The sequence below is a fragment of the Piliocolobus tephrosceles genome, chromosome 16 (assembly GCF_002776525.5).
Source record: "Piliocolobus tephrosceles isolate RC106 chromosome 16, ASM277652v3, whole genome shotgun sequence".
Lineage (NCBI taxonomy): Eukaryota > Metazoa > Chordata > Mammalia > Primates > Cercopithecidae > Piliocolobus > Piliocolobus tephrosceles.
The window spans coordinates 33171830-33194087 of record NC_045449.1 but is presented as its reverse complement, the minus strand read 5'-3'; the positions used below and the strand labels follow the sequence as shown (position 1 = coordinate 33194087).

Below are 22258 nucleotides of genomic sequence, written 5' to 3'. Positions count from 1 at the left end.
AGTTTTGTATTTATAGTGGAGATGGGGTTTCGCCATATTGGCCTGGCTGGTCTCAAACGCCTGACCTCAGGTCATCTGTCCACCTCAGCCTCCCAAAAAGTGCTGGGATTACAGATATGAGCCACTGTGCCCAGCCCCCATATTTTTAAAGTTGGGACAAAATACACATATACAACATAAAATTTCCCATTTAAACCATTTTAGGTGTACAGTTTAGGGGCATTAAGTACACTCACATTGTTATGCAACTATCACCACAATCTGTTTCTGAAACTTCTTGGCATTCCAAACAGAAACTCTGTACTCATTAAGCAATAACTCCTCATTCCCCTCTCCTCCCAGCCCCTGGTAACCTCTACTCTCCTTTCTGTTTCCATGACTTTTCCTATTGTAGATATTTCAGCCAAGCACAATCATACAATATTTGTCCATTTGTGTCTAGCTTATTTCACTTTAGCATCATGATTTCAAGTTTTCTCTATATTTTATAGCATGTATATACAATATAGAGCAAATAGCATGTATCAAAACTTCACTCATTTGTATGGCTGAATAATATTCCATTGAATGTATGCACCACCTTATGTACCACATTCATCTGTTAATGGACATTGAGATTGTATTCAACTTTCAGCTACTGTGGATAAGGCTGCAATATACACTGGTGTACAAGTATCTGTGTGAGTGTCTGTTTTCAATTCCTTTGGGTATATACCTAAGAGTGCACTTGCTGGACCATGTGGTAACTCTATGTTTAGCTTTGTGGAGAACCACGATACTGTTTGCCACAGAAACTTCACCATTTTACATTTTCAACAGAATGTACATGAGTTCCAATTGCTCCACATCCAGGACTGGTGTGGTGGCTCATATGGACATTGAGGGACATCTGGCAATGTTTGGGGACATATTTGGTTTTCACAACCTGTCACCAGCATGTAGTGGGTAGAGGCCAGGGATGCTGCTAACTCTCCTACAATGCACAGGGCTGCCCCTACAATGTGGAATTCTCAGGCCCCAAATGGCAGTAGTGTCAAGTTTGGGAAACCTTGCTCTCGGCTTTCTGGGGCTGTGCCTGTGCACCCCAGGGTGTCAGCCCAGCCTTGTGATTTCCCCCTGTGATTTCTTCTAAGAGTTTTATAGCTTTAGCTCTTAAGTTTAGGTCTTTGATGCATTGGGGGTTTAATTTTGTATATCATGTAAGGTAAGGGTTCAACTTCATTCTTTTGCATGTGGACATCCAGTTTTTCCCACACCATTTGTTGAAAAGACTATCCTTCCCTCACTGAATGGTCTTGGCACCCTTGCCAAAAATCAAACCTTGTTTGGATTGATGATTCAGTATGACACCTGGAGTCAATGACCAGAGACCGTTTCAACCACAGAGATCTGGTAAAGGATCTTATCTGAGAGTGTGGCCAACCCCTCCTCCCAAGCAATCCTCTCTGTGGCAGTTGCTGCAAGGGGTACTGGAAATGATATGGCTGTCAACAGGAATCTACTTCTTCAAGGGATGTTTTAACTCAGCACTTTAAAAGGAGGCAGGGCGATTTTCTGGGAAGAGATGACAGACGTGCGTTTGAATCCTGATTGTGTCTCTAGCTCTATGGTACTGGAAGTTACCTTATCTCTCCAAGCCTCATCTGTGCAATGGGAAAATCATATAGCTGGCCACATCCAATCAGTCTGCCCTGTTCCTGCTCCGGTGGCATTACTCCTCACAGCTCTGTCTCATCCTCTTGCTGCAGGAGTAGGCACATGACCTGGCCTGGCCAAATATGGTTGTCTTTGTCCTGTGTCCTGAGTAGATATTGGACCCTCATGGGAATAAACCAGTCTCCCGAGATAGTTAGCTCTGTGCACAGAAAGCAGTCTCCCCCTTCCCCTGGGAATAACGGTTCTAAAGACCATCTGAGCCTAGGCTGCCCTAGTCCTTTTTTCCTGCTGCTTGGGTCGGATGTACCTGAGAGCTGAGCCAATAGAAAGGAAAGTCCAGCTAAGAGCTGGAGCCAATAAGAGCCCAGGCTTATTTGACTCCCTGGAACAAGCTATGCCTGAAGTCTACTCCTGCTTTTATCAGTTATGTAGAATAATACATTCCCTTTCCAGCTTAAACTAATTTGAGTTGGGCTTTTGTCAGTAGGAGCTAAAAGAGCCCTGACCAGTATATATTTCTCTAGAGCAGTTGTGTGGATTAAGAGAAATGAGACCAGGCGCAGTGGCTTATGGCTGTAATCCGGGCACTTTGGGAGGCCAGGCAGGAAGATTTCTTAAGCCGAAGAGTTCGAGACTAACCTGGGAAACACAGCAAAAGCCCAGTCTCTAAAAAAAAAAAAAAAGCTGGGGATAGTGGCATGTGCCAGTAGTCCCAGCTACTTGGGAGGCTGAGGTGGGAGGATCACCTGAGTCCAGGAAGTTGAGGCTGTGATGAGCTGTGATCATGCCACTGCACTCCAGTCTGGATGACTGAATGAGACCCTGTCTCAAAGAAAAAAAGAGAGAGAGAGATTGCGAAGTACTTGGCAGTCAGCATGCATTTTGAGAGAGAGAGAGAGAGACCAGCAAGCCTGGTTTTTTGGTGTAGCCACAACTGACAATAGTGGCCAAGGAGAATGGGTTGTTTGTACGGGTGGAGGAGGGAGGTGGGCATATGATCCCAGGGGGCCCATCTGAGTGTTTCCCTGTGATTGTTCTAAGTAGAAGAGCAGAGTCATTTCCTTTCCTTTTAAGCCACTAAGCTGGATTTCTGTAACCCACAGCTGCCTGCAGCCAAGCTCCCTGTGGTAGAAGAGTGAAGAAGCCCATCTGTGGTAGGAGAGAGTGATGCCAACACACAGAGAAAAGAAATGAGAGAGAAAGCAGAGAGACAGAGACAGCGAGCATTCTGAAGGCCGGCTGCCCCTCCCCTGCACTTCCCAGGTCCTGTGCTTGCCAATAAACTGCCCTTTTTCTTCAGCTTGAGTTTGGATTTCTGTCCTTACGACTGAAGGATTCCTGACTAATATGTCCAGAGGCCAGCTGAGGTGAAGCCATAAAAGACTCACTGGATCGGCTGGACAGCCAGGACTGTGACCCTCACGCCTGGCATGGGGAAAGGCCAGCGTCCTTCCCTGCTGAGCAGCTCTCACATCTGGGTCTGCAAGGCAGACTGAGACCTGGATGGGGACAGACGGGGCTGACGCAGGGCACTGACACACTTGAATACCCTCTCCAGTTGCCACCCTTCAAATCCTTTCACTCAGCGATGGCACTGTCTACAGTGTCCCAACAAATAGATGGAACTGTCGTGATGACTACGTGGCTAACTAACCTGTTACCCCACCTCTTGCCTAGTTTGAGGGAGGAGGCCCAGTTCTTCTTCTCTGCTGGTCTGATGAGGGCGAGAGCATAGGTGGTCCTGAACCCCCATGGCCAACTCAATAGGTAAAGAAATGTCCAGGCAGGAGGCCTCGGTGACACACAGTTTACCTCCCTGTGGCCTCAGTAACACTTGGTCCATTTCCATGGGATCTCACCATGCTATGCCCTGTGTACCCAGCTTGGCACCCTACATTTCTTCACTCATGTTACTCAACAAACATTGATTGAACACCTATATGTGCCAGGCAATGTTCTAGGAGCAATGTTAGAACAATGAACAAAGCTCCATTCTAGTGAGGGGAAACAATAAACAAAATAAGTAAGTAAAATAGTCTCAGCATGTCCAATATCAATAAGCAAAGAGAGGGAGGAAGGGAGCGAGAGGGCGAAAATAGGCTCCTGTTTTACATCAGATGGCCAATGATGGCCTCTCCAAGAAAGAAGTCAGGGACCAAGGACGAGTGTGTCTGGCACATTCAAGAAATGGCAGGAATTGCTGGTGGGAGGGTACCATGGTACAGGCACTTTGATAAACACTTTGGTGGTTCCTCAAAAAGTTAGCATTAACTGCTGGTGGGGAAAAAAGTGAGAGTTATCATTTGATCCAGCAATTCCACTCCTAGACATACCCAAGAGAAATGAAGACGTATATTCACACAAAGACTTGAACATCAATGTTCAGAGCAGCATTATTCACAATAGTCAAAAGTGGAAAAAATCTAAATGCCCATCAACTGACAGTGAATAAATAAAACATGGTATCGCCACGTAATGGAATATGATTCAGCTATAAAAGGATTAAAATATCAGTATGTGCTACAGCATAGGTAAGCCTTGAAAACATTAGGCTAAGTGGAAGAAGCCCGTTACAAAAAAACACAGAGTATATTATAGATTCAATTGGTACAAAATGTCCAGAGTGGGCAAATCCATGGGATCTCACTGTAAATACAGTAAAAACCAATGAATTGTATCCTTTAATATTACATTTTTATGCAAATAAATCTCAAAAAAATTTTTTTGAGACAGAGTTTCACTCTTGTTGCACAGGCTGGAGTTCAATAGTGCAATCTTGGCTCACGGCAACCTCCACCTCCCAGGTTAAAGTGATTCTCCTTCCTCAGCCTCCCGAGTAGCTGGGATTACAGGCACATACCACCATGCCGGCTAATTTCTGTATATTTAGTAGAGACGGGGTTTCATCATACTGGTCAGGCTGGTCTCGAATTCCTGATCTCAGGAGATCCACCTGCCTTGTCCTCCCAAAGTGCTGGGATTACAGGCATGAGCCGCCGCTCCCGGCCTCAATTTTTAAAAAGAAAGAAAAAATGGCAAGGAGTCCAGAGCATGTGAGAGAAAGAGGGAAGACGCGCAGCACATGACACTGTGGCCGTTGCTCAACACATACTTGTTGCAGTGATGTGAAAGCAAGAAGAGTTAACCCCTTCTAAACCTCTGTCTTTCCACCCTGGGGAAGAGACCTCCGGCTCCCAAAGGGTTGAGAGTCAGCGAGGGCAGCTCCCTGTGGGCTTGGCAGGTTCTGGTGTCTGAACAGATGGGGACTGTCATACAAATCCCTCCTATGTCAGGGGAAAGATCAGTGACACATAGGAGAAGGGGACACCTGAACCAAGGTGGCCAAGACCAAGACTGGTGACTTAGAAGGAACACTAATCTCCATGTTCCCTTTCCCTGGGCCAACCCTTCCTTTTTTCCCCACTGATAGAACCTGTCCTGGATTCTCTGAACCTCAGTTTTCCTGCCTGTGAATGGGAGAGAAGGGAAATTATCCCTCAGCCCTGGCCCAGAGCCTGATGGATGAAGAAGAGGCAGGCACCTTGTGTGAAGGGCATGGGAGGTGGGGCGGGGGGGACATCTGTGCCTCTGCAATGGTGCCCCTGGGACCCAGGCCAGAATCTGGTCCCCCACCCTGGCTCGGATGGAAGCTGCAAGCGCAGCACCTGGAAAGGCAGTGCATTAAGTCAGATGGGCCCCTCTCTCCCAGCAAGGTCCCCAGGGAGGAGCCCTGGGACAGGTAAGTTTCTGTCAGTGAGACAGGAGCATGAGGAAGTCTTGGCACACAGGCGCTGTCTGTGTTAGCTGTCCTATGTGAGGCCTTAGAGGACACAGAACACTGTCCATTCCTCCCACTCTGGGTGGCGATCAGGGCAGTCATATTTCCCCCTGTCCTTTGCAGAATAAGTAGACGAGTCTATTTTAGAGATGAGGAAAGTGGAGGCCCAACGAGCCAAATCCCCAGAACTAAAGGTGCAGCTGGGATTTGAAACCAGGCCTCTTTGGCTGCACAGTCCGTGTTCTCATTCATTTCCCTCAATGTTATTCCCTGGCAGCAGGACCTACCTAGAAATGAGAGTGGAGGCACAGGGTGCGGGCCCAGCGCCCGGGAGGCGGCAGTCAGGCAGGCTGGGAAACCCTGGCTGGCGGCAAGAGGGCGAGGGGCTGCAGGCCTGAACCCAAGCAAGCCCCGGACTCCTGGTTTGAACGACTCCAGATCCCCACCTAGTGGTAGGAGGGAGCCACTGCTCGCACAGCGCAGGCAGTCCACAGATGACATTAATCCAGCCGGGTCACCAGCAACCATCCTGCGGCAACAAGTGCCCCTCCCCGGGCTGCGCTTCCCTGGGAGAGGGAGGAGGTGTCACCAGCGCGCGTGCGCACGGAGGCTCATTGGCCTCAGGATTTCGTCGCCGTTCATCTGCAGACACCCAACATGCAGGCCCGTCGAGCACCCCTCTAGTCTAAACCCCCGGGTTTAGGGCACATTCAGGCAGGGGGGGTCTCCTTGGCCCGCGCCTGGCCTCCAGGGCAGAAAGGGGGCTTCTCTCTGGCAGGCCCAACGCTGGCCGCCGCACTGGGTTGAGGGGAATTTCCCCACTCGCAGAGCGCCCCCAGACGCCATCCTCAACCGCCGTTAGGGTCCCCCAAGGGAACGGGAACCATCACTCACTGGTCCAGGCTCCCGGCCGGCCCCACTGTGAACCACCGTGAGCAGGTGCTGGTATCCCCACTCTGCAGCAATGATGGAGGAGGGTAAAGTAACTTGCCCAAGTCCACATATTGGTTGACTACCAACAGGAAACAGGGTGTGCGTGGGCACCCAACTCAGGAGGCAGAAGGCAGAGGAGCAGCTCCCTGAAGAAGGAGCCAGTGTGCTGAGTGTTTCGGAGGAAGGCAGGAAGAGCACTCCAAGCCCAGGAAAAAGCATGTGCACATGCGGAGGAGGCCGAGGAAAGGCCAGCAAGATTAGCCTAGAGGTGGGTAGTGGGGGTGGAGTCCTGGGGAAGAGGGCCAGTAGGCAGGACTCACACAGGCCCCACTGCCAGGTTGAGGAGGCTGGGCTTGACCCCAAGAGCAAGGGAAAGCTTTGGGAGGCTTTAACCAGGGCAGTGACTTCATCTCAGCTGCATTTCAGGAAGGCCTTCTGCTCCACAGGAAAGACTGGGGGGCTAACATGCTAGGAGCTTCCCCAAGGGACTCAGATGGAGAGGTCTGCCCTGGCCATGAGGGACAAGGTTGTTGCTCCAGAGGCCAGAAGTTTCCAGACCCTTAGGGAGCAGAGAATCCCTGGCACAGCTGGAGAGCAGGGTTTGAGGGCTTGGGAGTGTCTGTGGATGGCCTGGAACTTTCTCCTGCAGAGGCAAGTCCTCAGGCAAGACGCACACACTCTCTGGGCCTTAGTTCCCCAGGAGACACAGGAGACCCCGCTGGGGAGACCTGAAGCCCTCCAGAGCTCTCTGCAGGGCACTAAAGTGTACTTGGAGGAAGGGCCTCTGGCCCAGGACCTGGGAGTGGGGGCTATCCTGGAGGGACCAGGTGCACTTCATTCACTCATCCAGCAAGGGCTTTCTGCACTCCTGCCGTGTGTTACACACATACACATGCACCTACCACACAGACACACACACACGAACACACAGAGACATGCCCATGTGAAGATGCGTGGTGGGGTAGTTTCCTTGGAGAAACCAGGCCAGTTGCCATCTCCCCAACCTCTCTAAGGCTCTGCCGCTCCTCTCTGCCCCCAGTTTGCTGGGGCTAAGCCTTTTCCCGCCCCATCCCTATACACCGCTCTGTCTTCTCTTGGGAGGGGAGATATTCCTTGGATGTCTCTATCTTCTGTCAGATCATTGGCTCCCTCAGTGGGGGTGCTGGTGTCTGTTTCACTCATTGCTGGGTCTCCTGGCCCAGTAGGGGTACGTCTGTGGGGATGGCAAGGTGACCTACTGGGCGACTTGCTCAGAACTGAGGGGTCTTCCAGAATTCAGGACGCCAGTACTCAAACCCAAACTGTCATGAGCAACAGGGACAGTTATGGGCAGGCAAAGCATGGAAGTGTGTGGACAGACCCCCGAGAAGGAAATAAATAAGACCCAAAGTGGGAGCAGGATGAAGGAACTGACTAGCCAGTCCAGGGCTAAATGAAAACCAGTCCCAGGACAGTCCACCACAGGGCTGAGCCAAATGCCAGGGGGGGACTCTGCGGCCCAGGGGTGGTGGAGCAGGAACGCCAGGCTCCAGGAAAGGACACAGGCCTGGGGTCGGCCACAGTCTGGTGTGGGCCTGTGACCTGTTTCTTAGATGCTCTATGACCTTGAGCCATTTTCTCCTCTGTAAAATGGAGATAATGATACCAACCACCCAGTGCTGAGAATTAAATCAAATGTCTGCATGTATGTTAAGCACACAGTGGCTATTCCACAGCGGCTCCTGTTGGGCTGAGGAGCAGGCACCATGGGGCCAGAGGACATCCTGCTTGTTCTCTTTGGGAGAGAAATAAATAATATTGAGAGCGAACATGAGCCACGCCCTAAGCTAAGCACGGGACGCACCCCCCTCCCCCGGGTAATCCTCTCAATGCCCCTGTTAGTGTTTTACGCTGAAAAGCCCCTGCCCTGACCAGGGGTCCCTGCAGGCCCAGCTGGGCTGACTGGAGCCATGAGGCCACCCTCCCCCCAGCCTGCTGGACTTGGGCTCTGAGCCAGGCTGCTTCTCCCACGGACACACCTCCTGGCCAGGACATCCGGGCAATCCTCCCCTGCCCTGTTTGCCCTTTTCCTGCTGCAAGTCTGACTCTCACCCATCATCACTTCATCAGTTTCCAAGGGCCAGGCCCAAGGGATTGCGAAAGAGCTTTGTCCTCTATTTACTGGATGGCCTCGGGCACCTCACTTCATTTCTCTGAACCCCAATGTCGTGTCTGTGAAATGGGGACTCACAGTCTCCACCCTGCCAGTGAGGGTCGGGGAGAGGCCACATGTGAAAGTGCGTTGACTGTCATGAAGGCTTCCTCACAAGAAAGAAATTAGCCTGGGGGACCCGCTTAAACATGGGTCCCTGAATGGCCTTCACTGGTATCCCTTTCTCTCTTTGGGGTCTCTCTTTGGGGAGAAGTTACACACAGTCAACAAATTGTGGTGCTGGGCAATAAAGTCAGCCCCCAACCCCCGCCCGCAACCCCCTAGTCTGTGTCTCTCCAAAAGCAGCTTGCTTGAGGTAGAAGGCCAAGCTGTCAGTGACAACCACACGCCACAGGGAATAGAGGCAACTGGAACCTAGAATGCAATTTTCTAATTGAGAATTCATCCAGGCCACCAACCCAGTCCCCCACCCCAAGAATCTTGGCCAAGGTCCTCAAGGTCTGTGACTCTGCCTATCCCTCTGGCTCAGGTTCCTTAAGCATTAAATGGGAACATGGCTCTTGTCTAAAGCAGTTGAGGCTGGGGGTGGAACGGGGGTCACTGGAAACTGGACCCAGGTCAACTGGCCATTTGCAGATCAACTTGATTTTAGTCCAAACTACTTATTTTGCAGATGAGGATTCTGTAGCCCAGAGAATAAAGTCACATTTTTGGAGGGCACTCACAGCTCTAGAGGCAGAGTTCGACCTTGTACCTATCCAGTTTTCCTACCAAGGCAGCTGCTTCAGCCACAGATGAGCGTCTAGATAATTATTAAATCACCAAAGATTTGGTCCTATTCTCTGCTACACTGCACTTTGAAAGAGAAAAGAGCTGAGAGCCTAGTGCAGGGACGACATCTGGCCTGGGTCCCATCACCCAGCCGGTGACTGTATCGCAGCGGAAATGACCCTCGACTCGTGTTAACCGGGCTGCTTTCTAGCCGTGTGCCCTTAGGAAACCTGTGTAGGGTTAATTTCTGAGGGTGCCAGAGCTCATCTGGGGACATAAAGGGTCAGCTGGAAACAGGCTTCTAAGCTCCACCCCCTCCAACTCTGGCATTCCTCAGCCAACCGGTCTTACATCCCCTGCCCCCTATTCAGACCTGACCCAGAGCCTTAGTGGCTTTTAATCCAAGGGCGAGATTCTCAGGCTGACCCCTGGGCCCTCCCCAGTCCCCACCACCTCCCCAGTCCCTACCACCTCCCGCTGGAATAACGCAGCCCAAAGCCTCCCCTACGGAGGCAGGAACTTAGGTGAGCAGCTCCACAGGGCACATCCTGCCCTCAACCCTGAAGACCCCACCCTGAAGAAACGGGTGAGGGTGGTGAGGAGGGCGGGTTGGAGCCGAGGGGTCCCTCTCCCCGAGAGGAGCGCCGGATCCCCGCCAATCCTTCCCCCATCCCGCCCCCAAGTCCTCACCGTGGAGTGGGCCCCGCGCTCCCAGGGCCGTGCGCCGCGCCCCCTGCGGATCTCAGCCACAGCCCCCTACGGAGGAGCCTGCGAGGCCGGAGGCCGGAGGCCGGCAGCTCCCTCCCCGCAGACAGAACGCGAAGGCCCAGCCCCGCCGGCGCGCAGAAGAGGACACGCCGGGATCTGCAGCAGCCTGGAAGGTCGCCGAACTGGCGATGCCTGGCGGTCCCAGCAGCAGGGAAGGCCCCACCCCGAGCCTCAAGCCCTCCGCTCCGCGTGTCCGCAGCCCCGGAGTCCCTCGGTCCCTCGGCGGCCTGTGCTGGGCTCTGGACCCGGCTCTGCGTGCGTAGGTGGCAGCTCCTCCGTACCCCGCTTGCCCGGGTCCCCAGTCTACCTCCCGCTCTCGCCCGAGGCGGGCTGTGAGGCCGCGGCCGGGGCCCTGGCCTGCAGCGCCATCTCGTGGACCTGTGGGGAGTTGCCGAGGCCCGAGGCCTGGGCGGGCTCTGGGTTCGCTCCCACTGGTGCTCCCGGCGGGGAGCTGCGGGAGCTGCCAAGAGAACTCGCCGGGAAACGAGGCGCGGCCGTCAGCTCTGGAAATCGGTGCTTCCGGAGTGGGTTCGGGATCCCCGGCCCCATCCAATAGGAGGAACAGATATGCGCCTCCGGGAGCCAAAAATAAAGTCCGAGGGCAAAACCGCCCTGAGCGTGCTCGGACACATTCAGCGCTCCGCGACCAGCCTCCACCCCGAAGGCGCTCCGGGGAGGGTGGCCAGGGGACCCGGAGCTCGGGCTCCCTCCCAAGAGCGCGGGGACTCCCTCCGCTGCCGCCCAGTCCTGCGAGCATGGAGCGCTCGGCCTCCTGCGGGCTCCCGCCTGACCGCCGGTGCTCCGCACCTCGGGGCCAAGGACAGCGAAGGAGGGGGAGGAAGCGGGACTGGATTCTGGGTCCTTCCCAGAGCGGAGGAAGGCAGGCTTGGGGTGTAAATCCAGGGCTCGTGGAGGCTGCCCCTCAAGAGGCCGTCCCATAACCGGGAAATAGGGGGTCGGGGCCTCGAGCTGGGGCGCTTGCACTTGGGAGTCCCGGGGAGAGCGAGGCTGAGCGCGCCCCTCCCGCCCCAGGAGCATCCCGCGCGGGAGTTCGCGGTCAGCTGGAGAGGCAGGCCCGGGAGCTGCGCCCTTCGGAAGGGCAGGGCCAGGCCACACCGGTGGCTCGGGTTCTCCACAGCAGCGGCGGGGGAGTTGGGGAGGAAGGGCTTGAGGGCTCGGATTCCGATTAGCCCGAGAGGAAATGAGGTCCGCGGGGCCTTGGGATCCGTGCGGCTTCGCCGCTAGGGGTCTCTCGGAGCCCCCGCACTCACACCCTTCGTCTTCGAGTTCCTCCGGGAATCGAACGCGCCACCCCACACCGACACGCACAATTCCCTCTTAGATCTCACACGCCCTACACTCGGGGACCCGCGACGACAGGCTAGACCGCCAGCAGGTATCGCCATCGCCCCAGCACAGGCCCTCCTGCCATGCGCGTGCCGGTGGCTCTGCCGTCCAAGGACCCCGAGCCAGGCCCGGAAGGGTTAAGGAGGCCTTGTGGCACTGGAGCCGCGGGTACGCGGGGCGCCTGGGCTAATTGGCGACCCTGGGGACAATGAGGGCTGGGAGGCCAGGGAGGAGGGTGGCTTAATTGGGCATGGGAGTGGCCTAGCCTTTGTCTAGGACAAGGCCCAGCCGCCGGCCGCGGGTTCCCGCAGTCGAACTCTGGCTACCAGCTGGGGCCCCGCGGAGCGCCGGGTGGGCGACTCGGAGGGGACCTGTGAGGCGGGAGGTGGCGGCTGGAGTGGAGTGGGGGATCTCGAGGCCCTGGAGTCCCACCCCACTCGGGTTGCTGCAGCAACGACGCGGCCCAAAAACGGCCGCGACGGCAGCCCCGCCCGGCCTTCGCAGCCACCAGCCTCCCCCGCGCCGGTGCCCGCCCCCGCGCCCCTCCCGCGACCCTAGGTCGGTGCTGCCCCCTGGTGTCCGCAGCCCTGTACGCAGGCCGCCGCGGGCCCGCAGCCGACTCTTGTCTCCCTCCTAGTGTCCTGCTGAAAGTGAGAAGCCGCGGGAGGCAAACGCGCCCCTGCTCTAGGAGTATGAGAGGCGTTTCAGCCCAAAGAGACCTCCAGCAAACGCGCTGCCCACGAGCTTCTATTTAGGCTGGAAAACGGGCTTCTCTGTCCCCATCGGGTTCCCGCAGGTCTGAGGTCTCAGCCGGAACCCACCTTCTGGGGTTTGGACACGTTCTACTGCAACCTCCCACTCGTGCATTGACTGAGTCCCCTCCCCGCTCCAGCCGCATTCGGCGTGGCCTGGGGGCAGCCCCCTCCTGAAGAGGCGGGCCTGGTTCTCTCTCTCCTTCCTTGCAAATGTATCGGCCCACGAAGGCGTCTAGGCGTCTGGGGGCCCAATTGTTCATTCCATCTTCATCATCGCCCTCCCGCCATCTCAACGTCCGTGGTGTTTTGGAAGCCAGCACCCTCCCCAAGCCCCACCCTGTGCAGTGCCCAAGGTGGGCAGCCCGTTGGGGCAGGGCATTCGGGGTCCCCAAGGCTTAAAGAGAACTGGGAATGAGTTGGGGTGCTCGGTGACCGAACAGACCCAGGGCTGAAGGGGTGCCCGCCCAGTTCCCACCCCTTCCCCACCCTCACTGCTAGGAGTCGGGGCTGGAGACACCTGCTAGCTGGGCGAGGAGGATGCGGCTCTGGGGAGCTCACCGGCGCGGGGCGGGAGGCAGATGTCCTTGTAGGAGTGGGTCTCGGGGAAGGCCCAGCCTAATGGAGACTGACACAGCGGGACCCCGGAGAGACCCCAGCCAAGCCCGTTATTATACAAGGGAAAGTGAGGCAGGAATGGAAATAGCCCACTGACCTCACTCCCCACTTTCCCAAGAGGGATTTAGATAGATGAGTTAAAGTAAGGACTTTAGTCCAGATTTTGCCACTCTAGCCAACAGCCGTGAAGCGGAGGAAATGTTTGTCTTTGAGGTTCAGGAGGCAGAGAGAGGGGAAAGAATTCTAGGCTCAGCGATATTTGGCGGGGCGGTAGGGGTGGGACACAGCCAAACCCCTCCTCGGAAGGGAGAGGGCGGACAAGGAGCACCCATCCTCCCAGCCCACCCACCCAGAAGCATTGAAAGGAGATGCGTTTCCAGTGTGGTTTCCCGGAGAGGGAGTCGGAAGCCAGAGTCCAGGCCGCTTGGCTGCTCACCTCCCGGCCCGGGTGGGTGCCCAGGCCAGTGGCGCGGAGCGGCGGGAGCGGCCGGCAGGGGGAGCCCGGCCCCGGCCTGGGACGCAGCGCGCCTCCCGCGCCGGCGCCGCCCGGCCTCGCGGCTCAGCCAGCGCCCCAGACGCCCTGCCGCTCTGCCGCCCTCGGGGTGCAGCTGTCGCCGGGCGAGGGGCGCGCAGCCTTTTGTCCCCGCCTTTCGTCCCTCCTTTCGCGCGTACAGCGCCCCAGCCCCGCGCGGCCCACAGAGCGCACAGCGCCGTTCACTTCGCTTTGTAGCGTTTTATTGTTTTCTCGCGTTTTTGTCGTTTCTTTCGTTCTCGCTCCGGAGCGAAAAGTGAAAACCTGAGGTGGAGCCCGCGGGCAGGGCGAGTCAAACCCGGGCGGAGGGGCCGAGGGGCCGGCGGAGTGGTGGCTCCTCTGGGGCTCGGGGCCTTCTCCCGCAGCCGAGGCCCCCCAAGCCCTGTACAATATAGATGCTCATGTAAAATGAAAAAAACTTTAAATGTATGAGTTAATCTCTAAATATATGTACACAGCAATGTACACCTTTGAATAAATTAATACCAATTTGCATATTCTGGGAACCTTAAAGCTTATGTACACAAATTACCATTTATTTCATAAATATCTTTTTTTTCCCCCTGGGGACTCAAGGCAGAAGTGCCACTCCCTCCGCTGACCCAGGGCTGGGAGGGGTGCCTGTCTCTTAGGGAGGAGGTGGGGGGACTAACAGGTTCCCTCCCAGCTCAGGTCTACACTGACTTCAGTCGTAACTGGCTCCAGCATCCCTCAACCCAGTTTTCTCACGCGGTCCAGGCCCAAGGCCCAGGGCTCTGGGACTCCCTCCGATGCTCCCACCCCTGGCCCCTGCACCTTCTGGCTTCTGCCGGGACCGCTGGGCCCTGGATGAGGCCTCTCTCACCGCGCTGGAAGACCAGAGTTACCCTCGGATGCCACCTGGACACTGGAGCGGATCTGGACCTAGCCCAGCAGCTCCCAAGTGACTGTGTTTCCGGCAGCCTGATTCCTTGTTGAGGCCCAGGGAAGTGTCCCAGGCCCCGACTTGCCAGAAGAGGCTCTATTCCGGCTGCTGCAGCCCACTTTTCTCCTTTATTTAAATAAATACCCATTCTGTGCTGTACACGTCCCAAGCAGCAGGGGCAGGCAGCCCGGGTGGCCTGCGTGGCAGGGGAGCAGCTGGGCAGCCCCTCACTTGGGCGACTCCCGGCCTGGGGAGAGGGCTCGCTGGCTCTCCAGCCCACTCACCAGTCTCTGGATGCTCTGCAGTTCATTGGCCGCCTCCTTGGCTGAGCCACTGGGCGACAGGGCACCGCGGGATGGGGCCCCTACTTTGCGGAGAGCCAGCTCGGGCAGGGGGCTGGGCTCCCGGCTGTTTCCGCCAGCAGCCTTGGAGCTCTCGGAGGCTAGCCCGGTGGTGAGGAGGCTAGTGCTAGGCGGGATGGTGACCGGGATCTGATAGGGGCTGAAACGCAGTCGGGGCCGGGCACTGCCCAGGAAGGGGCTCCGAGATAGGGAGCCGGCAGCTGCGGCGGCGGCAGCTGCAGCACTAGTGGCGGGCAAAGCAGAGGCGGCTGCGGCTGCTGCTGCCATGTAGGTATAAGGGTAGGGGAAGAGGCCTCCGAAAGTGGGCATTGGGATTCCCTGGAAGAAACAGAACAAGACAAGGGTTAGACATCTTGCCTGATGTGTTTCTGAAGGTGGGCTGGGTGCTGGGGTGGTGCTATCCCCTGGACACCTTGCCCTGCTGTTTTAGGGATGTAAAACAACAACGCACATAATTATAACCACAGGCAGCACAGGTGAGCATGAGCCAGTGTGCCTGTGGCCAAACCCACTTAGAAGGGCGAGATCGCTTCAGGCTACCATGCAAAGGCCTGCCATCAAGTTCTGTGCTGGGCATTATAGCAGGGGGAATGGGAAGGACATTCCAGGTGACTGCAGTAGCATGGGTGAAGGCCTTGAGGGAGAAAATGGGGCAGGCATAGGGCCAGGTGGCAAACAGGCAGCTTTGGGTGTCTTGGAGGTTCTGCTCATTGAGAACAGTATCCTCATCACCCTCCTATATGCAGGTCTGAAGGGCTGAGGGCACACACCCTGGGGAAGGCACTTTGCAAAGTCCCCTTCTGCCTGCTCACCTGCTCAGGGTTCTCCTGTCTGGGCCAGGAGGAGGGCACAGGTGCCAAGCAGTTCATAAACTGGCCTGAAAGTTCTACAGGGAATGCCTGGCAGCACCTCACTGGCAGCTGAGGAAGGAATGCAGTCTTTGCCTGTGAAGGGCACAGGAGCCAGGAACTCCTGGACAAGCACCTTCCTGAGTTCACGAGGTCTGGCTGGTGCACGGCCTGACCTTTGAGATAATGGCTTACTCCCCAGAGCCAGTGGGTATGGGGAGGAGGGCAGGGGGCTGATGACTGCGCTGGGCTCCCAGGGAGCCTCAGGCCTAGCTCAAGTAGGGAGAAGAAAAGGGGCAGCTTCATCAGGCCTGAGAAAACACCCTCCTGGGCATTTCAAACCTGGCATCTCAGGTTGAGAGAAAGGAGGGAGGCTTCACATGTCTTGGGATTTGGCTCTACCTGATGTCTAGAATGGGCTGCACTGGCCTGGGAATGTAACCGCCAGCAGCCCTAAAAACGGATGCCTCCCAGGTGCTGGTATTCTCACCCGGGTCGTGCACCTGTTGGCCAGGCTGTGTCTAGAAGCCCTGACTTCCTCACGACCTCTGTGATGCTGGTGGCCATTACCAGTTTGTCTGGGGAGGAGGCATTCACATTCACAAATAATCAGGGGTGCGGATTAAACCTCTGGCCCCTGAACTCCTTTCTCCAGAGGCTCCCCCTCCAGCCCAGAGCCCCAGATGAGTGATGGTGATACCTCAAACACTCCACACACCCTAACACTGAGCTATGTGTAAAACTCATTTCAGAATCGCCTGCCCCACCCCCCACCCAACTTTTAAAATATTTGCTTCTGAACCAAAGGAGCTTTCTCAGACCTGAATTGCTATTTTCCTTCCCTTGAGATAAGATCTCAGGGGTTCAATTTGCCAGAAACCTCAGAGGGAAGAAAATGAATGAAGAGATTCCAAATCTTTCCACAGGGAATATTCCACCCAAGCAACCAAAGAGGCCACTGTCCCCATCAGATCTCCTTACTGTGCCCCCAGCCACACTTTCATCAACATTCCCCTGGGAGCTCAGAATTTCAATGGGGCCTGAGGAGCTGAGTCCTCATCCCTGACATGTGGCCGGGGGTGCTGGGAACTCAAGGTAGGAGAAAGACCAGCCTTGTCCTTCGCCAGGACAGAGGACTTCATTGAGGGTCTAGGAGGGGCCAGAGACCTCTGGGAGGGCTAGTGGTCAACTGCTCAGAAAATAATGCAAATGTTCCTCCTCCCTTTGTCTGACCACCCTAGCCTTTCAGGATGGACAGGGAGCCAAGGGTCTTTGTTCCCAAGAAAAATGTCCTGAGGCCAGGAGAGAAGACTTCACAAAAGCCAGGGGCGGCCCTGGTCTGTGAGGGTCAGAAGAGTCTGGATGGGCACCGCACTCCTCGCTGGGGCTATAGGGAAGGAAGCAGACCCAGAGAGGGTCAGGGACTTGCCAAAGGTCACACAGGAGTCAGAAGCGGCGCCCTGGCCAGGCCCTGGACCCACAACACAGTCCTCGTCTCTCAGAACCCAGGTGTCCTAAAGGGCGTCCCGGGGCCTCCCCTGGATGAAGTTCTTGCCTGCCAGAGGCTCTCAGGGACCCTAGCACCCCTCGGGCCCTCCGCTGGCCTCCGCCTCCAGCTCCCTGGGCCTTCTCCCTCGCTGGCGCTGCCGTGGGGTCACAGGCCTTACCTGAGATGCCAGCATGTGCTGGGAGAGGTGGAACGGGAAGGGCGCGGCGGTGTTTGCTGCGCTGGCCGCAGGACCCAGCCCACCTGCGTCCAGCCCCGCGGCGGTCCCAGGCCCGCCGCCTCCGCCGTTGCCGCCGCCTGCCACCGAGGCCAGCAGGTGACCCATGCCCATGGCGGAGAAGGCGCCAGGGCCCATGGTGAACTGTCCAGGGTGCAGGAAGAGCGGCTGGCCGGCTCCCAGTGGCCCAAAGAACTGCTGCCCGTGCAAGTGGCTGGAAAAGGCCAGGCCCGGCAGGTGTCCGGCGCCCAGGGGGGACGCACTGTCTGTCTGCACCACCAGTGGCGCCAGGCCCGGCTCCTTGCCCTCAGCCGCCTCCTTGCGCCCCTCGTCCTTCCTCCGAGCTTCGGCGCGCTCCTTCTCCAGGCTCCGTAGGCCGAACGGACCGTCCCCGCCGCTCTCGGCCGATTCTTTGCCCCTCTCGGGACTGCGCCGCTCCCGGGCGCGCTCGGGTTCGGTCAAGCGAGTGGGGCTAGCACTGTCTGGAGCCGGGCTGCGGCCTAGCGGCGCCCCCGCACGCTCCTCGCTCAACCGCTCAGGCTCTGGGTCGCTGTCAGCGGTGCACGACTTCTCCTCAGCTGCGGGGAGAGGGCGCGCGGGTTACAGGGGCCCAGGCGGAGGCTGACGAGCAGGATCAGGGACATTCGGAAAGGGCTGCTCTCGGGGAGGCCGAGTCGGAGGAGCTGCTGCAGTCGGGCAAGGGGCGGCTGCAGGTCACCTAATCCAAGACCCCAGATTTACAGTGGAAGGAACCAAGCCCTGGAGAGGAAACCCTACAGCCATAGAATTACAAGGCGCCCAAGGGGGCAGGCTCGGAGTCCGGCCGGATCTTCTGGCTACCAGCAACTGCCCTCGTAGGGGAGTCCCGAGACGGAAACCCCATCCCAGACACTCGCTGACGCTTCCTTCCTGGCCTTTCAGATTAGCGGGTGGCTCAGCAAAAGGTCAGCCCAGCGACCTGAGGACTACCCCCCCTGCTCCGGTCCGACCCTCACCTCGGGCCCGGTGCAGGCGCAGGGGACTGGGCGCTGCGCCCGGAGAGGTGGGTGGTTCCCGCGCTGGGGGAGGGTCGCATGACGAGGCGTCCGACTCCGCGCCATCGCGCTCGGGTTTGCAGTGCTCCTCGTACAAGCGCAGAGACGGCAGCGTCAGCTGCTTCCTGGGGATGAGCGGAGGGAGCAGGTTAGCGGAGGCGCCCATCCCTCCATCCCTCCTGCTCGCTGCTCCCGCGGGCACCCGCCACAGGGCTGCTGTCCTCGCCCCTCACCTTTTCTCCCGCCGGCCGTTCCCGGTGTCCCGGAAGCCCTTGGCAAACGGGTTGTTGTCGATCTTCAGCTGCGTGATCTGCGGGGACCGAGGGGGCGGCGCTAAGTCAGGCAGTGGCTCTTCCAGCCTGGTCGGGGGCACCCCGAGGTCAGCGACTGCTGGCCGCAGAGGGAAGACCCGGGGAGCGTCCACTTGGTACCCGCTCGCCTGGGATGGGACGCCCCGAGCTGAGGCCGGTGGGAGGGCCTCGCGGAAAGCGACGGGGTCTGTCCTCCAAAAACTTCATTCGAGGAATTATCCCTAGACAGGCCCACACAGGTCTAAAGCTGTGCCGCGGTGTCGGAACCGGCCCAAGCATGCACACCCGCCCGCGGGCTTGCTCAAGTTAAACGACTCCGCACCCGAGCAGGCGCGCACAGAGACTGCAGCTCACACGCAAGGCTGCAGGTACACACAAAGCCAAATCACACTCACGGGCCCGCGCACACGCAAGTATGCACAGACAGAACAAGCGCCCACAGAACCAAACGAATTCACACGCCTCCACAGGTATCCAACACGCCCCAAACGGAGCACGCACAGCCCGGCGTACACCTTGGTTCACAAAGCCACAACGACCGGCACGGACACTCATACCCTCTCTTTCACTCGACAGTGGCGCACAAAGGCACAGGCCTAGAGGGGTGATGTTCTGCCCCACTAGAACAAGGGTGGAGAAGCCGCAAGCAGAAAATTGGAAGGAAATTCTCTAAGCGCCTCCCAAGGGGCCTGGGGCCTGGACTGAGCTAGAGCAGTAGCCAGGAGTGCTTTGGGGGAGCTATGTCACCTGTCCCACCCTCTGGCTCCCCCGAGAGAGTGAAAACTGGGCCCTGGGTTCCGAGCATCGGTAGAGCTTGGGCAGATTGCTTTGGGCGCCCTCTCTTCATTTACATTCTCATTCTTGAGCCAAGAAATAAACGAATAGAATGTAAAAATGTCAACGCGGGCCCGGAGTCTCAGCTAATTGCTAAGTAAACATCTCCACCCGAACGAGGGCCCAGCTGTTCGCTCGCCCTAGGGGAGCCTGTGTGTGCGCGCGGTGGGCTTGAGAGGGCGCCTTGAGGACTTCCGTGGGTGCTGTGCGTATGGATGCGAGACTCGGTGCTCAAGGGCGGGCCGCAAGCGCGCGGATCCCGTGCAGAGGGCTTCGGGGGCGATGAACAGACGGTTGGGCCTGCATGTGTTGAGGGGCGTCAGTGCAAGGGCTGAGCCCACCGCCCGCCGCGCGCACCTTGTCATTCTGGTAGGCAGTGACGGCGATGAAGTCGGTCTCCGGGAACACGTAGGTACGGAAGGTGCTGTACGGCAGCTTCAGGATGTCGTTGGCTCGCACTATGTGGAAGCGCGGCTGGTACTTGTGCATGGAGTTCAGGATGGTCTGCGGGGAGGGCGAGGGTCAGCCGGCAGTCGCCGGCCCGGGCCGAGCTTTTCCATTCTTTGGGTACCTGACCTCTTCCTCTCCATTTCTCTCTCTCTCTCTCGGTTCTTCCCCTTCCCCATTTTCTCCTGTCTGCTCTTTTCTCACCCTTGTTTCTTTTTCTTCTACTTTTCCTCTCACTTTTCTTTTTTACGGCTTCTCTTTCTCTTGCCATTAAAAATTTTTCCCAGTGGGAAACAGAAATGAGACATAGCAAAAACAAAACAAAAACTACAACAAACAAAAACCAAAACCAACCAAACAATAATCCCCCCCCCCCCCGCAAAAAAATAAAAATAAAAAAATAAAAAGAACCAAAACCCTACAATTCCACTCTTAATACTCTTTTGCTTTCTGGCGCTGCTAAGCCCCTAACCCCACAGAGATGAGAGTCCAACCTTCCGGCGCTCACTAATTGCCCTACCTCAAGAATGGGCAGTTCCTTTTGCCCTATGAAACACCCCCCCCACCCCCGTTCGCTGGGGCCTTGCTCAGGCATAAATGGAGAGAACCCCCAAACCCTCTCCTCCTAGTTGGGCATCTGCCTGTGGGAGGAGGGAAAGGTCTTAGGGAGGCTGGGGGGGTGGGTAGGGAGGGTAGTTTAACTTTTAAATCCCCTAGTCTTGGGGGAGGGCCAGGGACGTGGGTCTTGGCGGAAGGGTGATGGACAAGTTGAGGTCATGGGCAGTTCTTCCAAGAAGGGCACCTACAGGCCAAGAGCAGGGTGACCTCCGTGGCCCAGCACTGCAGACCCAGTCCCGGCAGCACCTGCCTCCCTCTTGACCTTGGGAGGGGCCCTCCACCGCCTCACGAACTGAGATTGTGAGCTGCCAGCCACCGATCCCACAATTTCCCAGGCTTGCAGAGGACAGCCCTGTGGCCCAGGCCAAGCCCATGTAGGCCACAGGGCAGTGAGCTGGGCAGGGGCACTCGGGGGGGTTTGCCCAGAGCTTCCCCCTGGGAGATCCTGCAGCCCTGCTCTCCTGCTCAACTGCAGTGCTGGGTCAACAATCTCCCGCCCCATCCCCACCCTGCCCCTACACTCACGAAGCCGTGCTTGTCAGAGATGTTGTTGGTCAGCTTCAGCTTGTGGAAGGCCACAGGCTTGGCCATCCACTGCTCCCCCGTGGCTGGGCTGTCTGGGTGGATGTACATGCGTTTGGGCATCTCAGGGTCGGCCTTGCCTGCCACCATCCAGCGCGAGTTGTGGAACTTATAGCGGCAATCGTCAGCGGCCACAATGTCCATCAGCAGGATGTACTTGGCCTTCTTGTCCAGGCCACTGACTCGCACCTTGAAGGGGGGGAACATCCGCCTGGGAGGGAGGGAAGGGAGGAGATCCCATTGGAACCAGCTGTTCTAGGTCCGAGGTTCCCTCTCCTCCTTTATTTTTTCCTCCTCGCTGCACACACCGCTGCCGCCTGGCTGCTTCCACTTGGGTCGGCTGCTCTGCCCTCTCATCACTGCCCGGAAGACCCCACCTGTGGCTGTTGCTCCCAGGAGATCCCATTTCTGCCCGTCAGACCCTCTCTTAAACGGCCTCCCTTAGGCCCTGTGAGAAGTCTAGGCCCTCTAGAAATATTCTCGCTTCTCCTGAATCTCCCCGAAATTCGTTCAGGGGAAATACCCACTTGGGACGGAAGCTCCCAGAAATAAACTTGGAGGGTGTTTGTATTGGGAACTGGGTTACAGAGCCTGATCAGACATCCTAGCCGTGCCGTTCGGGGGAAGAGGGTGAACCCGAGGCCTGGATTCTCGGTGGCTGAGTCGAAGGGTGGAGGGGGCTAGGGCTGTGGCTTTCTTCTGGCTTTAAGGCCTGCGGCGGCGTATGCGTCCAGGGCTCGGATCTCCGCGGTGGAGAAAGGGCTCCCAGCCGGGTGAGGCGGAGGGCTCGGCTGACCCGGGACTCACTGCCGGGAAACGAGCGACCGGTCTGGGGCTAGCGGGGCGCAGGTCCCACTAGGGGCTTCGGGATCGGAGCAGAGTCTGGGAGAGGTTGAATTTCCCCCGAGCTCGGAGACTGACCCGGACACAGAAGAGCGAGAGCGCGGGGCGGAGGAGACCGCAGGGCCAAGCCGCGGGGCCTCCTCCGCGCTGGGACTCAGAACTGTTGCGGCTACTCTTCAGCAGTATGTTTTCGTTTAATTTCATTCGGAGGATTTCAGTGTTTTCGTTTAAAAAAAAATCGCTCCGGTGCCAAACGAGAAAAGTCAACTTGGTTGTCCGTGGGAGCGAAGCGTGGCGCCATGGCCAGAGCCTGGAGCCGGGAGCCAGCAGTCCCCGGCTCTGCTCTGATCCGTGAGGTCCCGTGCCCCAGCCCGCCCGCCCGCCCGCGCGCCCTCCAGCCGGCCGGCAGCCCTACCTCCCGGACTTGGTGATGACCATCTCCGT

At 57.4% G+C, this 22258-nt stretch overlaps 2 protein-coding genes across 2 annotated transcripts in view; both read right to left on the bottom strand.

The window, feature by feature from the left end:
- Nucleotides 1-9677: 9677 nt before the first annotated feature.
- On the bottom strand, nt 9678-11216 carry LINC02875 (long intergenic non-protein coding RNA 2875). Its single transcript, XM_023203988.3, has one exon. The coding sequence runs from the start codon at nt 11094-11096 to the stop codon at nt 10362-10364; it is 735 nt and encodes a 244-aa protein (XP_023059756.2). The 5' UTR covers nt 11097-11216; the 3' UTR covers nt 9678-10361.
- Nucleotides 11217-14438: 3222 nt separating this feature from the next.
- The window catches only part of TBX2 (T-box transcription factor 2), a 12962-nt gene continuing 5142 nt past the window's right edge, over nt 14439-22258 (bottom strand). The window contains exons 2-8 of the mRNA XM_026456744.1: nt 21779-21988; nt 20915-21182; nt 19682-19828; nt 18413-18489; nt 18141-18304; nt 17089-17723; nt 14439-14891 (exon numbers count right to left, since the gene is read on the bottom strand). Coding sequence (XP_026312529.1) covers nt 14439-14891; nt 17089-17723; nt 18141-18304; nt 18413-18489; nt 19682-19828; nt 20915-21182; nt 21779-21988 — 1954 coding nt within the window. The remainder of the gene's footprint in view (nt 14892-17088; nt 17724-18140; nt 18305-18412; nt 18490-19681; nt 19829-20914; nt 21183-21778; nt 21989-22258) is intronic.

What these genes read in the sequence shown, in the direction of transcription:
- LINC02875 (XM_023203988.3), bottom strand. Translation starts at nt 11,096, where the DNA reads ATGCTCCTGGGGCGGGAGGGGCGCGCTCAGCCTCGCTCTCCCCGGGAC.